We start from the raw sequence: 25,000 nt of genomic DNA, 5'->3' as shown, positions 1-25,000 counted from the left end.
GCCAAACGTCTTACAGAGTTAAAGTATTAAATTAAACAAAAATTGTTTCCGTCCCCCATTCCCCAGTGTATTATCATTGACTTTATCAGATAATAACTGCCTCACTTGAGCACCAGCGATCCTGAAGTAAACTTTGGTGGCAACCAGATACTAGATGGCTTAACTAGCCTTTCATGTTCAGTCAAGTCTTCTTTTTTGTCATCAGAGTCAAATACAAAGCATGCAGTGAGATGAAATCAGGTGCCTTCAGGCCCAGGGTATAATGTACAGCAAAAACATAAGACTGCATAAAGTGCAACACACTTAGTATAAAAGAAAGACCAGACAATGCAGAACATGATGCATCAGAGTAACACATAGAAGAAATGACTAAGTTATTGAATTAATTTTTAGGGGTATTAAACTCTTATTAGAGTTATTATTTACAATAATAGCAGAGTTATTAGGATTAAATAGAAGAAAAGTTTATAAAGTTCACATATCAGCAGGAGGTAGTGGAGATATTAAGGACCCGGACATCCTTGGGGTAGAAAGCTCTCTGGTGGAGCGGACACAGATACTGCAGTAGCGTTTACCGATCGGGAAGAGGACAAAAAACGTAAATGAGGGGTAAGTGGAATCGGCCACAATGCTGGATGATTTACAGAGGCAGCGTTTCTTAAAGATGTCTCGGAAGGTAGGCAGAGATACACCGACGATTCTTTCATCTGTCCTCACATTTCTCGGTCGCATCTTATGGTTAGTAATGCTGCAGTTCCCAAACCACACTGTAATAAAACTAGATAGTGCGCTCTCTATAACACCCCTGTAAAATGTGTTAAGGATAGACAGTGGGACGGTTGGTGTCTTCAGCAATCTCAGGAAGTAAAGCCATTGTTGTTGCTTTTATTTTTTTTTGCAACAAAAAAAGAGTTTTGGATCCAGGATCCAGGTGAAGTCATCTCCAATATGAACTTGAATAAGGAAACTTGATACTTCAAAAAAGTCTCAACATTGTATATGCTGTACAACATTGTAGGCTGATAGAAGAGCGAGACGTCGACCAGTCAGCAATCATCTCCTAGCCTTTCATTTCATACCAAACTTGAACACCTGATTTGCACATCTAGACCACTGGTGACCTTCAATGGAGATTCCTCTTGCTTCATCAAGTGCTGACATAGTTCATCACCCTTTAGGTTCTGTTAAGTGTGCTGTAGTTCCACCAATTTGGTGTGTGGGTCTGAGACAGACCAGTGGTTCTGTCACAGTGGGCTATCTGAGCATTCAATGAATGCAATTTATATACCATTTATATTAGACATATATAAACGAAAGACCTGTGTGTGTGTGTGTGTGTGTGTATGGGACAGTTGGCTCTGCTCAAACTCAACCACAGCTACTAGATGGCACATGCATGAACGTTTTAATTTTTTTGGCAGTTGCATGAACCTCAGTTCTCACTACGAAAGACGTGTCTGAGTGTGTGTGTGTGTGTATGGAGCAGTCCGCTCTGCTCACACTCAACCACACCCATGGCAGATGGTGTGAATTCTATGGAAGATGTACAGTAGAAGCTTATACAAGTGTGACTTGCGCTTGGTGAGATGGCACATGTGCGCACTTTTCAATTTTTCAAGGATTGCATGCCCTTCATCTGTCACTATGAAAGACATGTGTGTGCATGACTGTGTGTGTGTGGAGCAGTCCGCTCTGCTCACACTCAACCACAGCCACATAAGGTTGTGTGAAATCAATGGAAGATCTAGAAGCTTATACAAGTGTGATTTGCACCTTCTGAGATGGCACATGTGTGCACTTTTCAATTTTTCAAAGATTGCATGCCCCTCATCTCTCACTATGAAAGATGTGTGTGTGCGTGAGTGTGTGTGTGGAGCAGTCCGCTCTGCTCACACTCATCCACAGCCACAAGAGGTCGTGTGAAATCAATGGAAGATCTGGAAGCTCATACAAGTGTGACTTGCGCTTGGTGAGATGGCACATGTGTACACTTTTAAATATTTTGGCACTTGCATGCACCTCTCGTCTCATTCAATCCTAGCCGGCAAACTCAGCTTTATGGTATATGCATGTTGTACATTCACCCAACAAGCTACCATATGTTTGCATGAGACGGGTTCCAGCCTGTCCCGCTCAATTTCTGCCACGGACAAGATACGCCCTGTCCCAGCCCACTTAACTGACGCCTCTGCAAGTTCACCAATATAGTAAAACTGCTGGGGAGTCTTCAGGTTGTTTTGTGCCCCAAAGACCACACGCAGCTAGTGACAATTTAGGCTCAAATTTGAACTATCCTATGTTAGCTGCATTCATAGGCAAATGATGATAACTACGTGTCACTGCATTTGAAGCTCAAAAGAATTTGGTCTATCAGGCCAATGCACTCTCATGACATTGACATGCACTAAATGGTCACCTCAAATTCACCATCTCTTCCCTTTCAATATGCAATCAGGACTTCTGGATGTTCACAGTCACAAAGGCTGTAGCCTATCCCAGAATCATTGGATGTAAGGCAGGAACAGGAAATGTCCTATCAGATCCACAGTCAGATTCAGGCTAGGAAAGCCACTTCACTTAATCAGTTCTTGTTGACATTCCCCATGTAAGTCTGCCAGTTTTACTTCGAAGGTAATAGGTGGTATCAGACCTGGCACTATGGGCATTGTAGTGGGTGGGAAAAGGGTAATGCTTACACAGGGCCCATTAAGGAAGTTGGGGGACCTTGAAGCCTGGAATGAAAAGTTTATTTTCAAGAGGAAGGGGCCCTCTATGACTACTTATGTATAAGGCCCAGAGTTCTGTGCTGTACCCCTACCTGCCACCACTCGAGGGGAAAAGGGAGTGTTGCCATCTCATCTGAACTGTCCTATCCCCTCCATTTTGGATGAAAGGATTTTTAAACCATTTCCCCCTATTCAAATTACACCCTAAAAAATAATTAGACTTTATGAGTGATCAGAAAACGACACTGATTGTTAGTTCACATCAAATGTGGCTCACGTATCCAGTTCCCACTCACTCCATTTTGTCTATTGCGGGTCACAAATTTCTAATGCAATAAAGTAAACAATGATAAAGTACTGATTGGAGGTCTGTTTATGGCATTGCAGGTTCAAGAGATGGAGACAAGCAGCCAATGTGAGGAGACCTGCGAGTCTGTGTTCAGCGAAATGGATTCTCAAGCCTTGGACCTGCCACTTCCTACCTGCTTCCGTTCTCGGAGCCACAGCTATCTTCGGGCAATCCAAGCTGGCTGCTCCCAGGATGACGACACCATCTCAATCTGCTCAGATTCTCCCACGCCTGCTTCCACTACTGTGCGCACATTCAGCACCAGCACCAGTAAGTAATACCAAACCTTGAGGGTTACTACTAGGGTGGTATGAGTTGGCAAGCTCATCAGGTCAAGAGCTCAAGTGTGCTGGCTTGTCATTTTTGGTTTGTGCCCTCCCCGACCATAACCTATCGTCTATGGGGAAGAAGTGAAAGCTTTAGATTCGTCAGAAATTTCGATCTCCGGTTTTCGACAGATCTCGATGTTTTAGGTTCCCCTGATACCGAAAACATCAATATCTCGATGATGACTACTGTATGTGTGTGTGTGTGTGTCACAGTTTCTTGAGGACGGTCTAGAGCTAAAACGGCTGGACGGAAAAATCCCAAACTCGAAACTTAAGCCTGTTATGAGATGCTGATTAGTTTTTGAGCCAAAATGTGCAAGAGAAAGAGGGACTCGAGTGGAACCGTCAAATACTATAATCCTGCAATTAATTATGAGTGTTTCTTGTGAATTGCTACCATAATGACATCACAGCGACAAATAAATACTGAAATGTTATACGAAGGACATTCAAAAAGTTTCCGCACTTTCATATTTTTGTTGGAATCGATGAAGGCGGGAGGAGTAGTAATTGGGCATTGAAAAGTTGGTACGACGCTGGGAAAATTGCATTGCAAACGAAGGTGACTATGTAGAAAAGTGATGCCATTTGCTTTTGAAATTCTTAATAAACAGTGTGAACTTTGCCCGGACACAGACAGGCGAACATCTTGATAAAACACCACCACACGTTTATTTTCCACAATTATTTACAATAAAGGTCACAAAGACCCCAGTCCATTGGTCACACAGACCTTAATCACGTGCACAAACCCCAAACAGTCACAATCCTGGCCACAATGCCTTGTCTTCGGGCCGCCTCCACAGTTCCTCTTGCCTCGTCCTCCTTCCACCCGACTCTAGCCTCGAATGAATGGAGACGGCCCCTTTTATAGAGGACCCGGATGAGCCCCAGGTGTTCCCGGCAATCTTCTTCTGGCCACGCCCAGCGTGGCGGAAGTGCCGGCTGTCCTCCCGGCTGCTCTCCGGGCGCTGTCATAAATCTTCCCCCCAGCACCTCCTGGTGTGGCGGAAGTGCTGGGGTAACAGGTCCCCAAGGCACTGGGGTGCCTCCTGGCGGTGACCATGGGCCCCTACAGGGAAAGGCTTCCATGCCCTTGACCCATGGCCCCCAAAGCAACCCGGAAGACAAACCCCACGTGATCCAGGCAGGGCTCTGACCCTCTTCCGGTCCCTCCTGGCGTCCTGGCCGGGTCATGGCCCCTGGCATCCCTGACAACAGTTTAAAAAGTGCAGAAACTTTTTGAACATCCCTCGTAGAATAGTTCAGGTAACTTGGTTCCAAGGGTGCCTACTGACGCTCATGCCCAAATATTTTGGTATATTTTATTAATCCCAGAGGGGAAATTGTCTATTCACATGACCTTTGGGGGTCAGAGCGCAGGGTTAGCCATTGTGCAAAAACCCTAACTCCGAAAGAGATACAATAAAAAGCAAGCACTTTGAAGCTTGAGTGTGCAGTCTACTCTGAGTAATTAAAACCCCAAGGGATATTTTGCATAACTCTGGAATGTCATTTTGAGCGGCTTAATGGAAATGACTACCACTTCTGCTTAAGAGGTGATGTAACGTGTTGTTTTTATGAATCACAATCAAATGTTCCCTGATGCATTGCCTCTTCCTTTGCTACCTTGCCTGATGAAGGGGCCTTAGCTGCCTCAAAAGCTTGCATTTGTAATCTATTTAGTTAGCCGATATAAGGTGTCATTTCACCCTACTGTCTCCTGTATCAATCTATGGCTAACACGGTACAACGCTCTACTGCTTTGCTTTTTCTGATAATATTAAATAGCAGAGGTCTTCAAAAATTACAGCGTAGTTTCTCCTTAACACTTTATATTGTCTGTTTGACCTGCATATGAGGTTTAATTTTTTTTTTCTCCAGGTGTATGTCCCCACTTTTGTTAAAATTGCTTACCTTAAAAGCAATAACTTGTCCTCATTACACTGTGAGGACTAACATTTGCACACCAATTTGCAGTGTTATTGGCCCACAGCCTGTGTTCTCCTTCAGTTTGCATCCACATACACACAGAGCCACGCTTATCTTCCTTATCAATTGCATCATTATTAGCTTCAAGTAGAAATGTAATAAAGATAAAAGGCATTTAACACCCATCGTCCTCAACTTTACACCAGTGCAGTGTGATTAACCACAGTAAAGGCATATTGATGATAATAGTTCAGATGGAAAAAAGTTCATCTTACCCGGATGCTGAAGAGGAAATTAGATGGATTAAGAAATAGCTGCACAAGTGGAAACAACTAATTGTTCTGGGTATGATATGGCACTTGTATGGCGAAGATTTAACGTGCATAGTCATAAGTCAGGCACATTTATGTCATACATTCACAAGTGTATGTAGATGCATCTAATGAAAAGGAGATATCCAACATTTCACTCATTCTGTGAAATCAGCCATATTTTAGAAACCTATTGCTTGATAGAGCAAGATACAGAAGACAGGAAGATATGGAAAAAGATGATCCGCTGTGGCAACCCCTAACGGGAGCAGCCAAATGAAGAAGAAGAAGAATTGCTCATGCTCCTTTTACATAACATCACCAGTGTGCCGTGGTTTTTTTATGGTTGCAAGTGTAGCGCTTTCTTTACCCTTTAGCCACAGGATAGCACCCTACGTTCGTAAATTCTATTTCCCTAAGCTGATTTATGAAAACCCCTTTAATTTTAAATATGTGTTTTTAGAGGATAAATTAGAATCCCTTAACTAATACCTACTCCCCAGTAATAAGCTGCCAGCTGTTTGATAATTAGTAACTTGTGACACAAATCCATTAATCCATTATCCAACCTGCTATATCCTAACTACAGGGTCACGGGAGTCTGCTGGAGCCAATCCCAGCCAACACAGGGCGCAAGGCAGGAAACAAACCCCGGGCAGGGCACCAGCCCACCGCAGGGCACACACACTAGGGACAATTTAGGATCGCCAATACACCTAACCTGCATGTCTTTGGACTTTGGGAGGAAACCCACACAGACACGGGGAGAACATGCAAACTCCACGCATGGAGGACCCGGGAAGCGAACCCGGGTCTACAATACAAATATGTTCCCAAAAATATAACACAATATTGACTAAATTGGAAAAATATCTAAAAAAATAAAACTATTTATAGCTAAGATCAAATCAAAATTCCCACAAATCATAGATTACAGAAATTAGAAAACTCACACAAATTGCAGTATATTTACCCTTCACAACAAATACCTATAGATTCAGGCAGTGTACTTAAACCTTACAAATGTACTTTTAACTGTTTGCTTTTACCAGCACTTAAAACATCCCACTGTTAAAGAAAAACACAATAACCAAATCTATAATATGAGCAAAATAATTGCTAAAACCTCACTTTAACGTAACAACTTTAGGGGCCCACAGACAGACACACATACACACACAAACACACAGACAAGCCAACAGCCACAAAAATAAAAATAATATTAACACAAACACCCCTCGTTGCAGGCCTGGTCGACGCTCGGGAACGTGGTGGCCAAAAACGTTAAGGCCCGTTCACTCTAATGAGCCAACATAAAAGGTCACAGTACTCACAAATAAGTGGAGTGAATATCAGTGTCCATTGTCCAAACACGGCACTTCCACGCTGTGGAAAAATGATGGAGTTGCCCTGCAGGCAGGCAGGCTCACGGCAAAACACTGCAAGCAAAAAGGAGCTATTCCATCCAAAATGGGTTGAAACTTGCTGTTTTTCCTTGTTGCCCGAGGAGCTGCCAGTCTTTCCCTTTGGTCACGGAATGCTATCCGAAGTATCCTGTGCCTCTTTGCAGGCTAGCTCTACTAGTTCGCCTGTCTCACTAAACTCCACAACACCTATTTTTTTTCTTTTTTTTTTGACATCCGCTTCTTCCTGTCTTCGCATCCAACAGGTTCTCACGTGTATACCACCTGGAGCACAAAAGCCTTCCGAAAACCACGTAAAACCCAAACCCTTTTTTTTCCAAAGTCTCCGTGTAGTCCTTCTCTTATCCGAGTACGAGCCCCACCTGTCCTCTCGCCCACTCAATCACATTACAGAAACATTGACCTAACTAGATAATAATTTATATACAGTGGTGTGAAAAACTATTTGCCCCCTTCCTGATTTCTTATTCTTTTGCATGTTTGTCACACAAAATGTTTCTGATCATCAAACACATTTAACCATTAGTCAAATATAACACAAGTAAACACAAAATGCAGTTTTTAAATGATGGTTTTATTATTTAGGGAGAAAAAAATCCAAACCTACATGGCCCTGTGTGAAAAGTAATTGCCCCTGAACCTAATAACTGGTTGGGCCACCCTTAGCAGCAATAACTGCAATCAAGCGTTTGCGATAACTTGCAATGAGTCTTTTACAGCGCTCTGGAGGAATTTTGGCCCACTCATCTTTGCAGAATTGTTGTAATTCAGCTTTATTTGAGGGTTTTCTAGCATGAACCGCCTTTTAAGGTCATGCCATAGCATCTCAATTGGATTCAGGTCAGGACTTTGACTAGGCCACTCCAAAGTCTTCATTTTGTTTTTCTTCAGCCATTCAGAGGTGGATTTGCTGGTGTGTTTTGGGTCATTGTCCTGTTGCAGCACCCAAGATCGCTTCAGCTTGAGTTGACGAACAGATGGCCGGACATTCTCCTTCAGGATTTTTTGGTAGACAGTAGAATTCATGGTTCCATCTATCACAGCAAGCCTTCCAGGTCCTGAAGCAGCAAAACAACCCCAGACCATCACACTACCACCACCATATTTTACTGTTGGTATGATGTTCTTTTTGTGAAATGCTGTGTTCCTTTTACGCCAGATGTAACGGGACATTTGCCTTCCAAAAAGTTCAACTTTTGTCTCATCAGTCCACAAGGTATTTTCCCAAAAGTCTTGGCAATCATTGAGATGTTTCTTAGCAAAATTGAGACGAGCCCTAATGTTCTTTTTGCTTAACAGTGGTTTGTGTCTTGGAAATCTGCCATGCAGGCCGTTTTTGCCCAGTTTCTTTCTTATGGTGGAGTCGTGAACACTGACCTTAATTGAGGCAAGTGAGGCCTGCAGTTCTTTAGACGTTGTCCTGGGGTCTTTTGTGACCTCTCGGATGAGTCGTCTCTGCGCTCTTGGGGTAATTTTGGTCGGCCGGCCACTCCTGGGAAGGTTCACCACTGTTCCATGTTTTTGCCATTTGTGGATAATGGCTCTCACTGTGGTTCGCTGGAGTCCCAAAGCTTTAGAAATGGCTTTATAACCTTTACCAGACTGATAGATCTCAATTACTTCTGTTCTCATTTGTTCCTGAATTTCTTTGGATCTTGGCATGATGTCTAGCTTTTGAGGTGCTTTTGGTCTACTTCTCTGTGTCAGGCAGCTCCTATTGAAGTGATTTCTTGATTGAAACAGGTGTGGCAGTAATCAGGCCTGGGGGTGGCTACGGAAATTGAACTCAGGTGTGATACACCACAGTTAAGTTAGGTGAGAATGGCATTGAAACCACTCGGTAAGTGACAGTTCTTTGATCGATGGTGATCACCTCGATAGACATGTTAATGGGGGTACGGTTGGAATGATAAAGGAAATGTGTACCTGAACAATGTACAGTAAGTCTAAAATACCTACACAATAACTATAATCGTAATAAATGAACAATAAAACAGCGGAGAAACAGTGGATTAAATAAAAAGGCTGTAGTTAAGACTGTAGAGACTGGAGCGACGGACGGCCTTATATAGGCAGGCAGCTAACAACGTGGGAGGCGTTGGGATGGGGGACCCAACGCCACCTCACACGGTGACCGAGCTGAAGGCTATGGACGTATATATGTACGTAAGTAGGATTTCTTGAAGATGGGCCCATAAGTAACAAAGACCGTTGAAAAGTTCAATATGGCGACCAACAGTGGCATCATACCACCGAAATAAGTACGTACATTGGTTTCGGTTAGCGCAGGGACGCCACCTACCAAATTTCGTGAAGATGGGGCCATAAATTAGAAAGTTCAACATGGCATACATTGTCGACCATTATGCGTAGAATTTCGAAATGAAACCTGCCTAACTTTTGTAAGTAAGCTGTAAGGAATGAGCCTGCCAAATTTCAGCCTTCTACCTACACGGGAAGTTGGAGAATTAGTGATGAGTCAGTGAGTCAGTGAGTGAGTGAGTGAGCGAGTCAGTGAGGGCTTTGCCTTTTATTAGTATAGATATACAATCCAAAGACATGCAGGTTAGGTGCACTGGCGATTTTAAATTGTCCCTGGTATGTGTTTGGTGTGTGGGTGTGCGTGTGTACCCTGATGCAGGTTTTTCTGTCAGGAGCCTTTCTTCATAGACATTTCACCTCTGTCTGTCGGGTGAGCGATTCTTCGAAACAGGAGATGCCTTTTTCTATCGCCTGCCACCAAGATTATCATTCAGAGGCCAACATTTCCCACGTGTCTGTGTCTATGTCTCTCTTCCAGACATCTTTGAATCTCAACTGTGGTCTGCCTGCAGGCCTTTTCCCATTTACCAGTTCTCCATATAATAGGTCCCTGGGTATCAGGCCTACAGGCATTCGAGTGACATGCCTGAACCAGCGCATCCATCTTTGCTTCAGGAGCATGTATGTGCTGCTGATCCTGGACCTCTCGAGGGCAGCATTGTTGAAGATTTTTTCCTGCCAAGAGATATTGAGGAGTTGCAGTGCATGTGGAAGGCGTGGAGCTTTTGCTCATGCTTGGCATGCTGCTGTAAAGGAGGGTGCTCATGACACAGGCTTTATAGACTTGGACCTCAGCTTGCTGTTGCTCCACACTCTTTTTTTAAGTCTGGACATGGTAGTAGCCGCCTTACCGATACGTTTATCTAACTCTGCTGCGAGTTAGAGGGAGTCTGAGATGGCTGAACCCAGGCATTTACTGCTTGCACTATACAGCCAAGAGGAACCCCTTGTGCTGCTAACAAAAGGGCATTGAATCGAATATCCAATAATAACTTATGCTAGGATTGCAGCAGTTGTGTTGAATTGTTCTTCTGTATATTTGGTATGAGAAATTTTCTGATGCCGGGAACTGCCTCTTTCTGTCCGGGCCGCAGAGATGTAAACAGTATATTATCCTTCAGAAATTTGGCTGGAGCTGCACCCCTAGCCGCTCCCTTTGCCAGTAACTTATCCCTGATTCCTACTATTAGGGTCTGTTGCCATGCAACATTAAACAGGCGTCAGTCACATGATGAGAAATTAAACCGGGACCTTGGCAGAGGCCTTTCACTCTAAGCATTGGGTAAGTTGCCTTTATCGAGCTCTTTCTGTGATTTTTATTTTGTGCCTTTTATGATTGGTTCAGGTTCAGCAGAAGTCACCAAGGTGTCATAGATTCCAGGTCATGCTCTTCAAAACATTTTTAGGGGAAATCACATTATCTGGTATATTTTATTTTAGGGTTTTATCTATTAGATTGAATTCACCTTTATACATGGGAGAATCAAAAAGTGAAGGCAACTTACCCTTTAACACCAGTAACTGTGAGGAGAGGAACGTAACAGTTCTGTCATTTCTCCACATAGTCCTCCTAATGGTGGATACACTTCTTGTATCTCTCCACTATATCTCCATTCCTTGGGAGAAGAAGCTTTTCGGCTGTTCCCTTATCCAGGCCTGCACCGCATCCTTAGCCTCATCTAAGCAGAACCTGTGACCATGTAGAGCAGGGGTGTCCAACTCTGGACCTGGTGGGCCGCAGTGGCAGCAGGTTTTCATTCTAAGCCTTTTCCTAATCAGTGACCAGTTTTCACTGTTAATGAACTCCGTTTCCCTTCATTTTAACAGCCCTGTTTTTAAGGATTCAGTCCTCTGAATTGATTCATTTCTTCGTTAAATGGCAGCCAAACAGAAGTGAGAGCCACCAGATGACCACCTAAACTGAAACATCAAACTCCAGCCAATTTCACTCCAACCAGTTTCTTAATGAGAGGCCAATTCTTGCTGTTAATTAAAGCCGTTATTGAACATCATGACTTGTTTCTGCTCTCATTCTGCCACAGCAGACTGTTCATTTTCTGTTTTTTTCTAAGACCACCGTCAAGATGTTTTAGTAATCAGAGCAGATCAACATGACAGAAACCTTCACCTTCCTTTATTTTCAAGTTAGCTGGTCATGTGGCGGCTTGTTTTGTGTTTCATTATTGCTTGGCTCCTCATTAAGGTAAAAGAAATAACTAAGGGGTCTGAGTCACGGCAATTAAAATTAAGGCAAAACAAGTTAATCAGCAGCAAAAACAGCTCACTAATTGAAAAGATGGTTAGAATGAAAACCTGCAGGCCCTGCGGCCCACCAGGGTATGGAGCTGGACACCCCTGTGTAGAGCGTCTTTAAGTGGGCCAAGGACTGTAAGGAGGGCGTGGAAGACGTTCATACTGCCGCTGTGGCACTGCCTCCACCGCTGCAGCCACTGCATCGGGAAGTGCTCAGTCATGGAGGTTTTCACAACATTCCTTCGCTTTTGCTGCCATTTGCAGGTTTCAGTTTCAGGTTTCTCTCCCTCTGCCCAAATAAATCTCACTATGGTGTGTTGTTCATCCCGCAGCAGGGCGTCCATGTTCATTTGGCCTTGGCTTCAACTAGACTAACGTCAGAGCACTGTGCTGTGTGTGCTTGGTCTACCCATAAGCCATCATGAATGTGTCATATTGCGTTAGCTTCCATCAGTTGTGCTTACCATGTCATTTTCAAATTGTCATTACTGTTTGATTTACCCTTGTAGTATACTACATGTCATATTTTCTTAGGGGTTATAGATAAATTTAGCTCATTCACTGGAGGGTGTTACTGTGCTGCAGGAGGTAGTGCTGTAGTGCCCTCCATAATGTTTGGGACAAAGACATGTTTTTTCTTGACTTTCCCCCCTTCTCCTGCAAATTAAACAATTCAGATGTGATTAAAGTGCACATTGCAGACTTTCATTTAAGGGTATCCTCATATTTCTTATCCTCGTGTTGCACAATAACAACTAAATACTCTAAAGGTAATTTGAGGGTAAAAGCAAGACAAGGTATCTTACAGCGTGTCTGCACCGATGGAGCTATGAAAGACACCTGAGGAATCACAACTACCTGTGATGCCAATTGTCCCAAACATTACGGTGCCCTGAAATGGAAGGGCTGAGTAGAAAAAGTGTTGTCATTACTACATGGAGATAGATAGATAGATAGATAGATAGATAGATAGATAGATAGATAGATAGATAGATAGATAGAGAAAGGCACTATATAATAGATAGATAGATAGATAGATAGATAGATAGATAGATAGATAGATAGATAGATAGATAGAAAGGCACTATATAATAGATAGATAGATAGATAGATAGATAGATAGATAGATAGATAGATAGATAGATAGATATGAAAGGCACTATATAATAGATAGATAGAAATGCACTATATGATAGATAGATAGATAGATAGATAGATAGATAGATAGATAGATAGATAGATAGATAGACTGTCAAACTTGGTTAGTCACATTCAAATTCACATACTCCAGCAGCAGCATACTGATAAAGAACAATATTAAATTAAAGAGTGATAAAAGTGCAAGTATAACAGACAATAACTTTGTATAATGGTAACGTTTACCAGGGTTGGAACTGAAGAGTCGCTTAGTGTGGAGGATAAACACTGTGGAGTCTGTCACTGAAGCTGCTCCTCTGTCTGGAGATGATCCTGTTCATTGGATGCAGTGGATTCTCCATGATTGACAGGAGCCTGCTCAGCGCCCGTCGCTCTGCCATGGATGTCAAACTGTCCAGCTCTGTGCCTACAATACAGCCTGCCTTCCTCACCAGTTTGTCTTCATGCTGCCTGCCCAGCACACCACCACGTAGAAGAGGGTGCTCACCACAACCGTCTGGTAGAACATCTGCAGCATCTTATTACAGATGTTGTAGGATGCCAGCCTTCTAAGAAAGTATAGTCAGCTCTGTCCTTTCTTACACAGAGCAAGCATCAGTATTGGCAGTCGAGTCCAATTTATCATCCAGCTTCACTCCAAGGTATTTATAGGTCTGCACCCTCTGCACAGTCACCTCTGATGATCACGGGGTCCATGAGGGGCCTGATCCTCCTAAAATCCACCACCAGTTCCTTGGTTTTGCTGGTGTTCAGTTGTAAGTGGTTTGAGTCGCACCATTTAACAAAGTCTTTGATTAGCTTCCTATACTCCTCCTCCTGCCCACTCCTGATGCAGCCCACGATAGAAGTGTCATCAGCAAACTTTTGCATGTGACAGGACTCTGAGTTGTATTGGAAGTCCGAAGTATATAGGCTGAAGAGGACCAGAGAAGGTACAGTTTTTTAATTGTTAGATTTGTAATTTTAAACTGTTGAGCAGGGGGGGAAAATCAAAGAAAAATGTGTCCCAAACATTATGGTGTGCACTGTACAGTGCATACAGTTGATAGGTGGTGTAGATGCCACGGAGGCTGGACGGACATCCTGACCAGTTGAGGAGATGGTTCCTTACCTGGATGGGAAACTCCTAACAGGCAGATAGGTATCTTGACCGGGGAGGAAAAGTTGATCAGACCCAGAAGGAAGCACCAGAAGGGATGGACGGACAGCCCACTGGAAAGGAGAGATGGTGCTGGGGGCTTTTAACTCCCCCACCACGCTAGATGTAAGTAGCCCCAGATATCAATGCCCAGTGGGAAACCAGCAGGGCATGCCGAGAAATGTAGTCCTGCAGAGGAGCGGTGCTGAGATCACTGGATGCCACAAGAGGGCGCTGCAGGGAGACAAGCTCCCTGTTATAATGAACTTTCACATGACCCGGAAGTACTTCCATCGGGCAGTGGCCCTGGCACCAGAAGTACTCCCGGGTCCTTAATAAAAGGGACCACACTCCCTTACCCAGGTGAGTCGGAGCTGGGAGGACATAGAGCAACACTCAACTGATGAAGGAGGGCAGTGCAGTGGTAAGAAGAAGAAGAGAGGTATTGTGAGAAGAGAGAAGCCTGTGTATTTGTGCTTTTGCGACTTTGTGGAGGTGAATTTAACAAAACTTTCCATTATTTGAACCTGAGACTCTTGATGTGATCGTGTTTAGGGGTTTGGGGTTCAGTTTCTTTCACAAGAGATAGATAGATAGATAGATAGATAGATAGATAGATAGATAGATAGATAGATAGATAGATAGATAAGAAAGACACTATATGATAGATAGATAGATAGATAGATAGATAGATAGATAGATAGACATGAAAGGCACTATATGATAGATAGATATGAAAGGCACTATATGATAGATAGATAGATAGATAGATAGATAGATAGATAGATAGATAGATAGATAGATAGATAGATTTTAAGAGGAAACTGATGACTGGATGTACCATACATCAGACATCATACAGTAGACTGTCCTGCACTTTGTAATTCTGAGCCAGTGATCTCCAAGATGATAATTTGGCTTGTACTTGTAACCAAATCTAAACAACACCCAGTCTGCCACCTGGACAAGCTGGCTACAAGTATTTATTCCAATGAATCATCCTCATGTAAGCCTTACTGCAGTCCTTGTTTCAATAAACGTCTTAACACATTCTGCTTAGATTTACAGCTGTATAAAGATTGCAGAATAGCTAGGTGTTGCTAAAGTCTGGCACACATGAGCGTTTTCTCCCTTTTGTTTTATTTAAATGCTTCACTCCCATCCCTTGCTAGACAGGATTTTAAAAAACAGGAAGCCTGCCATGAACCAGTTCATATGTAAATGAGGGTGAAAACAGGCAACACATTAGACTTGGCCATTATTCAAGAGCCATACAGGCTGAATTAGTACCATTATCAAGCACATAAGAGGAAAAAAATACAATTCTGTGAACAAATCGCCTTGCTCGTAACTTATGGCATGAGCAAAATCAGGTCATTATAAAGTACCAACTAAATTAGAGGGTTTAGTAACAGGCAATGATTAGCTTGTAAACTACAGTTATATAGGTTTATAGGGTCATTACTGTCAATTTGGACAATTTGCAGTAGAAACTTGCAAACACGCTGACTCTCCTCTGTTAAGAACTTGTTTGCTGTCCTTGTAAATCTTTTTCTACATTGTGTTTGAATTGATTATTTATTACTATTTTTATTGTTATATATTTTCATGATTATGTTTGGAACCAAGTCCACCTTATGGCAGTGTTTTTCTTGATGAGTGGAGGCTTTTTTCCGAGTTGTCTTTATGAGTGCTGCCATATGACTATTGACATGATATCTCTGGTGATGTTGTCATGCGGCCATTATAAAAGATAGCTGCACGTGTTATACTTTGTCTGAACTTTTGATTTAAAAGCTAATACCAAGCAAAAACTTGCACTAGTAAGGAAAGGCTAACAGGTCAGTGTTAGGGTTTTGAATTCTGTTTTCATTTGGACTATGACTTTTGATTTCATTTTGGTGACTGGCTAACCAGATTGATCACTGCTTGACAGGGGACTGTTCTCTTCCCTCGAAAAGCCTTCCTATTCCTTAGTCATGCTGCACACCAAAAAGACTTACCTCTGTAAAGGCCTTTGCACCTTGCAAAATTTTGAAAATAATCTGAAAAAAGGATAAAGAAATTAAATGGATTGTTAGGAGCCTGCAACAGGCTAAAAAGATTTAAACCAGAAGGAGCAAACTCTAGCTTCAAAACCAAAAAGAGACAACTCAAAAATAAGCAGAAGTCTTAGCTAATTATTAATCCTTTCCCCTAACTTAATATATTGTTAACCAAAGACCTTTGAAGTATGAAGTAAATAATTAACCATCGATGTGTAGAATGTTTTGATGCTGTCATGAACTGGAGTCTCCATTAAAGCAAAAAGGATGTGAGGCCTCCAAAAGCCTTCACCACCTATGCCAGGTGTGTCTGGCCTGCCTGGATTAGGCCTCACTTGGTTCAAATGGATTATACTTTTAACCCCACAGTCCTGCTTCAGGCCTTACAGACCCCAAAGAGATCTAAGCCTCAAAATTACTTAAAATGTCCCAAAATATCCAAATGTCTTCCAAGAGAACAACAAACTATAAAACCTTGGTTTGGAAAGACATCTCTCTATTATAAAAGAAATACTTGACATGAGACTATTGCCAAGAGGTTTTTTCAAGTCCCGCCCTCCTCTCCACCATTTTCAACGCCCACGGTCCTCTCACCTCTCATTCGTGTGAATGCTTTTCTCAGACACAGTTCCTGCGTTCTCAGCTTTTATAAATTTTTACATTTTCCACACTTTAAGTTCCCAGTAAAAGAAGACGTATTATGTCCAAATATTATTGAAGAATTTCATCCCAAAGGGTTATCAACAGAAGAAATGAGTACACGGGCATTCCTAGCACCGAGAAACGTTGAAGTCAAACGAATTAACATGAAAATTGTCAATCGTTTACACGGCAAATTGGTTAAATGCATATCAATAGACAGCTGAAACAGTTGGTGGTGATGGTGCAGAAGATGAAAACATCAGCTTACAATATCCCGTCGAATATCTACAACCGTTAACACTGTCTGGTTTTCCACCAGTTGAATTACTGTTGAAAGAAGGATGTATCATAAAACTATTGCATAATTTATGTCTGAGTGATGGGCCATGCAATGGGACAAGATTAGTTGTATTCAAAATTGATAAAACAATTCTGACATGTAAAAGTTTAACAGGCAACAAGAAAGGTAATGTAGTATATCTTCCGTGGATAAAATTAGACACCAAAGGAGATCTCGATATGCTTTTCGTATTAAAAAGTTTACAGTTTCCCGTTAGAATAGCTTTTGCTATGACAATTAACAAATCACAGGGACAAACATTCAAAAAAGTTGGATTATTTATTAGAGAGAAAGAAACGAAATTCACTCGCGGGCAGTTATACGTTGTGTTGTCACGATGGAAGTCCAAACACGGAATCAAAATTAAATGCGATACTGACAAGAAGTTCATTCAAAAGATTGTTTTTACTGAAGTTTTACAGTAAAAGTGTAAGTTTAAAAAGTATCCAGCCATCCATTTTCTAACCCGCTGAATCCGAATACAGGGTCACAGGGGTCTGCCGGAGCCAATCCCAGCCAACACAGGCAGGAACCAATCCTGGGCAGGGTGCCAACCTACCGCAGGACACACACAACCACACACCAAGCACACACTAGGGCCAATTTAGAATCGCCAATCCACCTAACCTGCATGTCTTTGGATTGTGGGAGGAAACCCACGCAGACACGGGAGAACATGCAAACTCCACGCAGGGAGGACCCGGGAAGCGAACCCAGGTCCCCTAACTGCGAGGCAGCAGCGCTACCACTGCGCCACCGTGCCGCCCAGTTTAAAAAGTATTTGCATGTTAATTTCAAAGCCAAACAGAATGAAAACATATAATGCAATGAATACCTCTAACGCAACATGAAACATAATTTTCTTTCAATTTATTACATTTTACTATTTTTTACTATGGTTAACTACTTGCTGTAATGTAAAATAGTTCTATTATGCATATGTAACAATTCCCATGAAAATAACAATCTGTTTAAATTGCACATCCGCTTCCCCGTACACAAGCAGCAGATCCGTGAATTGGCTAGCAAGTAGCACCCGCCTAGGGGTTGGCAAGCGAAGCGAGCAGGGGGCAGAGCCCCCTATATCTCATAAAGATTCTTTATCTAGATTAAGATTTACTTGAAACAACACCAAATAATGAAGAAAAAGCTGCATCGAGCTAACAGAGGAATTAAAGGAGTTGCCTTAAAGGCAATCAAAAAGTTAACAAGTCAAAAAAAAAAAAAAAAATCAGAATCCTTAGACAAACCGAATACTGTATAAGGTTCAAGGTTGCTTTATTTAGTCCTGTTTACACAAGAAAACATGAAATTTGTCTTCTTAGTGAGCCTTCAAATAATGAGACAGAAACAAAGGAAATAAAACAGAGACAAGACAAATTTAGGTAAGGCAGTTTGATAATGCATATTTACACTAAAATGGTTACAGGATACATATCAAACCTTAATCATTTTCTCTAATATTCCTTATTAAAAAGTTGTATGGCACAAGGAAGAAAAGAATTTCTGGAGCAATTTGTGTGGGTTTTCCAAGTGACTCTCCTTCCTGATTTACTGAAGTTCAGTTCTACATGTAATGGATGTCTGTCGTCAGTTGAGATGATTTCTAGTTTCTTTAGCATTGCCCCCTGACACACACTAGTCAAATCGTCTACATCAGCCCCAATAACTTTAATTGCATTCTTAGTAATCTGCTGGAGCTTTTTTTAATTTTGGTTTGTTAGACCACTAAACCAGGCAATGAAACTGAAAGTGATAACAATCTGGATCATACTGCGATTAAAGGACAACATGAGGTCCTCATCTACTTTAAATAGTTTGAGTTTACTGGCGGAGTAATTAACGCTTAGAGAATATTTTTTTTTGTATTTGCATTCCAGTTAAGATTGTTATCTAAGTTAGCTCCTAATTATTTATATTCGTTCACTATTTCAACCTTCTCCCCCAAAACAACATATAGATTTCTGTGTCTTAAAATCAAATATCAAAAATATAATCAGAAACTCAAAACCAAGAAACAGTAATACTCACAATTCACAATAACAATCACAATGATTCCCAGTTGGACTTCTTCTTTTTTATTGGCAGTTTTTACACTTTGTTGTTCCATTGCTGCCATCTTCTGTACTGGAGGAGTTAATATTCCGCTAATATAATTCTAACTGATTAAAAATGTTAATACTTTTTCACATATCATTTCTCTTTTAATAGACCTTTGTAATATATGATTTCTAAACTTAGGTCTTGGACACCTAAAGGCATTAACCACCTTTTCATCCAGGCTCTCTCTATTTCATATTTTTACACTGTAATAAGACATGTCCGATGAATTCCAATTGTGTACATTCCTTACAGTTCCCATCTCGTATTTTCCCAATTAGATAGATAGATAGATAGATAGATAGATAGATAGATAGATAGATAGATGTGAAAGGCACTATATGATAGATAGATAGATAGATAGATAGATAGATAGATAGATAGATAGATAGATAGATAGATAGATAGATAGATAGATAGATACTTTATTAATCAATGTTAGATCGCCATTTCACCCACAGTTACCTATTCTTAATCTGTTTATAATAATTTGAACCCTTCTCTGTTTCTCTGTGTCACAATATTCCCATAAACTGAATTCTGAACCTGGAATAGATGCCTAGCTGTACTTCAAAATTCCTACCTTTCTTGCCATAATTTCCCAATTTCCTTTGTGCAGTGACTTTTTATTTCAGTTATACTCAGTGTCATTGTGATACACCACTTGAACTGCCAGTCTCCATAGCCTTTACAGGGAAGGGGCAGTTCCCAAACAGAGATTAACAGGTGGTCCCGCCTCCTGGGGTTCCACCCAGAAAGAACATGAAACGTACTCACATTTAAAGTGACAGTACATAATTATAACTGTAACAGAAAGTACATAAAAACATAACACATAACAGCTCAGAAACGATTAAACCAACAATAAAATACATAAATATTACAATACCAAAAATACCCTTATACTTGGATGCAAGCCATAGCATGCTGCCACCTTCAATACTGATCATACAATGACAATATGCTTTATGACACTGGCAATCAGGTGGTAGCAACCTACAGAACATGGCTAGGGTAATAATATTCTAACTCAAATTGGCACAAACACTCAAACTATATTTTTGTGTAAGCAGGTTAGGTTAGGTAAACTCAATTAATCAAATGGAGAACATCAGATTCCGTTATCAGATGACCTGTGGCATGCAGATAACATGAAAGACACCAACCAGCCCATTGCATTGTTTTCTTAATGTGGGATAGGAGAACAATATCAAGACCAGCTTTGTGACTGCTGAATGTCACCTCCTACCTGTCCCACAGTGCATATTGTACCCTACGTTTGCAGCCCTAAGGACCTCAAATAGCTGGCTGCTCGTCAACTGGGACAATCTTTTGTGTTCACTCCTCTACTTTAACCCAGTTTACCTCCCATAGAAAACTACACAAAACATTCTTTGTACCCTTTAAGGGACTGCAGCTGGACAAGGGACGATCAATTATAGCCCTTGGCTCACTAGTAACAACTGGAGAGCAGGAGACTGGCTTCAAGCTTTTACTTGAAAATCAAATTTAATTACATGATATAAGAGCAATCTTCTTCTTCTTCTTTTGGCTGCTCCCGTTAGGGGTTGCCACAGTGGATCATCTGTTTCCATCTCTTCCTCTCCTCTTCATCTTGTTCTGTCACACCCATCACCTGCATGTCCTCTCTCACCACATCCATAATCCTCCTCTTTGGCCTTCCTCTTCTCCTCTTCCCTGGCAGCTCTATCCTTAGCATCCTTCTCCCAATATACCCAACATCTCTCCTCTGCGCATGTCCAAACCAACGCTATCTCGCTTCTCTGACTTTGTCTCCAAACCGACCAACCTGAGCTGACCCTCTAAAACACATTTCTAATCCTGTCCAATAATAATAAGAAGAAGAGCAAATGCAAGCAATGCGAAGAATTACACAACCTGGGTGGATTCATGCACTCTTCAGTCCCAGGTTACATTTCCAAGATGGTTAGCTCTATCCAGATTCAGATCGAAAATTGAAAAGAAAGATTTCATGCCAGAGGGAGAACTGCTTTCCAATTGCCCAGCAGCTAAGCAGATAGGAAGCTCCATTTAAATATCCAAATTTGCAAATGAGCTGAGCTCTTTGCAAAAGTCAGAAAAGCAACTGGATGGAAAGCTGCGTTTTTGCAGTAAAGCCACCAGCAAAGCTAACCTGAAACTGAGGGAACTCTTTCTGAAAAAAAGTCTAATAAAAGGCTGTCACTCTTCTTGTCCCCCACATTTCTGCTAGAAGAGCAGACACTTTCTGAAAACAATGGAAATGTTCATCATCACACAAGCTGAAGGTTGATTTCCATGGGAATCAAAAGCGACCGAAGCTGCCAACAGACCAGCTATGCAAAACATTCTAAGGTTCCTGCTTTGTGTTTCAGCTTTCCTAGGGTACACTTCATTTAAACACGACAAAGCTTTCAGGTTGAGGCTATTTAGATGAGATGAAACGGTAAAATACTTCCCATACAAACTAAAATAGTAATGCAAAGATGTCATCTTCATAATTATTAAATTAATTTGCAGCAAGAAAAAACGAAAAATAAAGTCTAATCTTAATCCAAAAGAACAGAATACTTAAAAAAAATATTCATGGTGACATTACAGTATGATACCTTTATTACAACAAGTACGTTGTCACAAGAACAACACAAAAACATCATAAAGGTTTGGGACAGTCACCTGTATATTGTGCAGGTTTACTGTATATTCCTGTCTGCGACTCTGCAATTAATCATCTCCACAACGGTCCTTCTGAACTAAGATCCTGGATGGCTAATAATATTCTTGATCTGAATCAAAATAAAATGGAGGTGCTTATAGTGGGTCCATCAGCTAAAGCCCAAATTGGTCTTGGACTTCTCGGCTCTTTCTCTGTCTTTTGCAAACCTCAAGTCCGCAATCTTAGTGTTATCTTTGACAGTAACCTCTCTTTTGAGAAACAAGTAAATTCTCTAGTCAGGAGTTGCTTTTTCAGGCTTTGTCTATTAGGTAAGATCAAGCCTTTTTTTAACTTCTAGGGATCTTAAGAAAGCTACTCATGCTTTTATCTTTTCTAGCCTTGATTACTGCAACTCGCTGTATTCTGGGATTAGCAAATGCCTGATACGCAGGTTACAGTTGGTCCAGAATGCTGCCACTCGCTTTCTGGTTGGGGCAAGAAAGTCTGACTCTGTTTCTCCAATATTAGCTTCTTTACACTGGCTGCCTGTCAGTTTTCGAATTGATTTTAAAATCTTGCTGCTAGTTTTGAAATCTTTACATGGGCTTGCTCCTGCCTCTTCATCTGAATTGTGTGCTTTACACCAGTCATTTAGAGTGCTTAGATCTTCTGGTCAGTTGTCTCTTGTTGTCCCTCGTACCGAGTATCAAACTAAGGGGGACAGACAGAGCGTTTACAGCTGCTGCTCCTCGTCTGTGGAACTCTTTACCTCATCACATAAAGGAGTCGTCTACAATTGAACTGTTCAAAACGAGATTAAACACTCATTTCTATTCACTTGCTTTCCGTGACCTTCAGTAATACTGATGGTTTCCTCATTATGATTATATAACATTACTTCTATTTATTATTTGTTTTATTTATGTTCATATATTTTATTTCTATTTATGATATTTGTTTGTTTTCTTTTATTCTATTATTGTAAAGCACTTTGGCCACAGCATTCCTATGTTGTTTTAAATGTGCTATATGAATAAATTGACATTGCAAAAGGTAATTCAAATAATTGTGAGATGATCACAAGACTGAGTCCAAAAGACCAGGGCAGGAAGTGATGTCATCAGGGCCGGAAGTGATATCATCAATAGGCCCTCCACCCCCCCTAAACCCGGACCAGAAAGTAAAGTCATCGGAGGCGCAGAGACCGGAGGTGCCGTAACCGTGCGGGATTTCCCAAGAAATGTCTGCTAGGGATTGAGAAAGACAGTTAGTGCACCTCGCCGCCCCCTGGTCTCCCATAGAATTACTATTATTTACAGTAGGCCCTTTATCTGTCCCCTACTCGCACGTGTGTGGCAACTTGTTTTCCTGTACGTTGTTGACACAGTATTTCATTGGTGATACTGGGTTTGAATGAAAACATAAAGTGATCGGAACTGTCAGTTACTTGAGGCATCCTCAGTTCATAGAATCACACAGAGAATCAGCTACCTAAAATTTCTCCATCTACAAAAATATCTGTAAACAGTTGTAATGTGTCCTGTAAGTCACCTTGGGTCAAAGCATTAGTCAAACATATAATCTCAAAAATAATAAAGAGTTGTTCTCTAGTCCCCCTTACTTAATTTAAAAGTGTTTATCAAGAGATGAACTCGTTTTAGCTTTACCTTACTTTAGACCTCACTTTACCTAACCAGCCCTGCAGGACCTGAAATGAGGCACCGGCCTAGAATAACTGGCTCCAGATCAAGGCAACGCCATGAACAGACCAGATAAACACTAACATTAAGATACAAACAGAAGCACAGGCCACAGCTACACAATAAGCCTGATTGTTTGGTAATGACTTGCAAGCAACAATACCCCTTTTCTTTGCACAATTTCATAAATCTTGACAGCTTACCTTGTGACTAGATCTGATTTTTCCAAAAACCGCCTGCTACCAGATCAGCCTGTGTTTGCCTGCTCTTGGGAGTAGGTGGAGATGTGCACGGCAATATGCGTCACGGAAATGGTCGCTAGTTTGAGAACGTATAAACTATGAAAGGATTTATGAAGAGGTAACCAAGAAAATGTCTGGCAATGCCTGACCTGTGAGCGCTGTTAGCAGTGTCTCACACTCCCAACCTCGCACGCAACTGAGCTAGACACAAGTTAAGAGTCCAAAAGAGACTTTTTTGACTGGAGCGCAGAATATTTTACACAGATCGAAGTACTCTAAAAGATGTTGCCTGTTCATACAAAACTAGTAATATACAGTACTACCCCTTCTGTGCTTCCTCTTCCTTCTCCTCCTCTCCATGGGCCTCATATATGAAGCTTGCGTGCTGTGAGAGAAACCTGGCCGTCAGCGAGCGCCGAACCCCGAACACAAACACACAAAGAGTCCTGGGTTCAAATAATAGAAAGTTTATTAACCAAAATTACTTCCAACAGTAGCACAAGCAAAAATCACAGGTTCTTTCTTTACACGTGTCTTAAACAACTGTTATCAAACACTGAAAATTTCTCTATTATCTACAGTATATCATTTATTTATTTATTTATTATATTACATATCTATTGACTATATTTATGTATCTAGATTGCAAATACCATTCCTTGTATCAATGTTCATATTTCTTTGTCTTGTCTTTGCACAATGTCTTCTCTTGTTTGTGTTTTAATTTTAAATTTAAATTTTTATTCTATTATTAATTTATTATTTGCACTTCATGTTATTATACTATGGACCCTGAGCTTTGCAATTTCATCTATCTGTATACTTGTATACGGTTGAGATGATAATAAAGTTCTCTTTGACTTTGACTTTTCTCACCACCGCACTGCCCTCCTCTGGTCAAGTGTTGCTCCACATCCTCCCATCTCCAACTCACCTGGATAAGGAAGTGCGGCCCCTTTTATTAAGGACCTGGGAGTAGTTCAGTTGCCAGGGCCACTTCCCAATGGAAGTACTTGCAGGTCATATGGAAGTCCCATATTTTGGGGAGGGCATCTCTCTGCAGCACCCCGTTGCGGTACCCACGGACCCCAGCAGGGCTGTGCTACCGAACTACAGCTCCCTGATGGTTCCTGAATGGGCGCCGATATGGAAGGCTGCTGCCATCTAGCACCTGGGACAAGTCCTTCCCTGTCCTGTTCTTCTGCCATGACCAAGGAAGGTATAAAGTTCATGTCCAGTCGAGGCATCTGCCCATTTATTCGGGGGCCTCCGGTCCGGGTAAGGGATCTCATGGACTCCTGGCAGGGCTGCTCATCCATCTTATGTGCCTCCT

At 41.5% G+C, this 25,000-nt stretch overlaps 1 protein-coding gene across 2 annotated transcripts in view; it reads left to right on the top strand.

Annotated features, from left to right (window-relative positions):
* Window positions 1–3,116: 3,116 nt before the first annotated feature.
* dlgap4b (discs, large (Drosophila) homolog-associated protein 4b) overlaps window positions 3,117–25,000 on the top strand; it is a 111,801-nt gene continuing 89,917 nt past the window's right edge. For both annotated transcript variants that reach the window (XM_039767916.1, XM_039767917.1), the window contains exon 1: window positions 3,117–3,345. In XM_039767916.1, the coding sequence (XP_039623850.1) occupies window positions 3,123–3,345 (223 nt within the window). In that variant the 5' untranslated portion in view covers window positions 3,117–3,122. The remainder of the gene's footprint in view (window positions 3,346–25,000) is intronic.

This window comes from Polypterus senegalus, chromosome 10 (assembly GCF_016835505.1).
Source record: "Polypterus senegalus isolate Bchr_013 chromosome 10, ASM1683550v1, whole genome shotgun sequence".
NCBI classification, from domain to species: Eukaryota; Metazoa; Chordata; class Cladistia; order Polypteriformes; family Polypteridae; genus Polypterus; species Polypterus senegalus.
The sequence above is the reverse complement of the archived record's forward strand: the minus strand, read 5'-3'. Positions and strand labels throughout refer to the sequence as shown.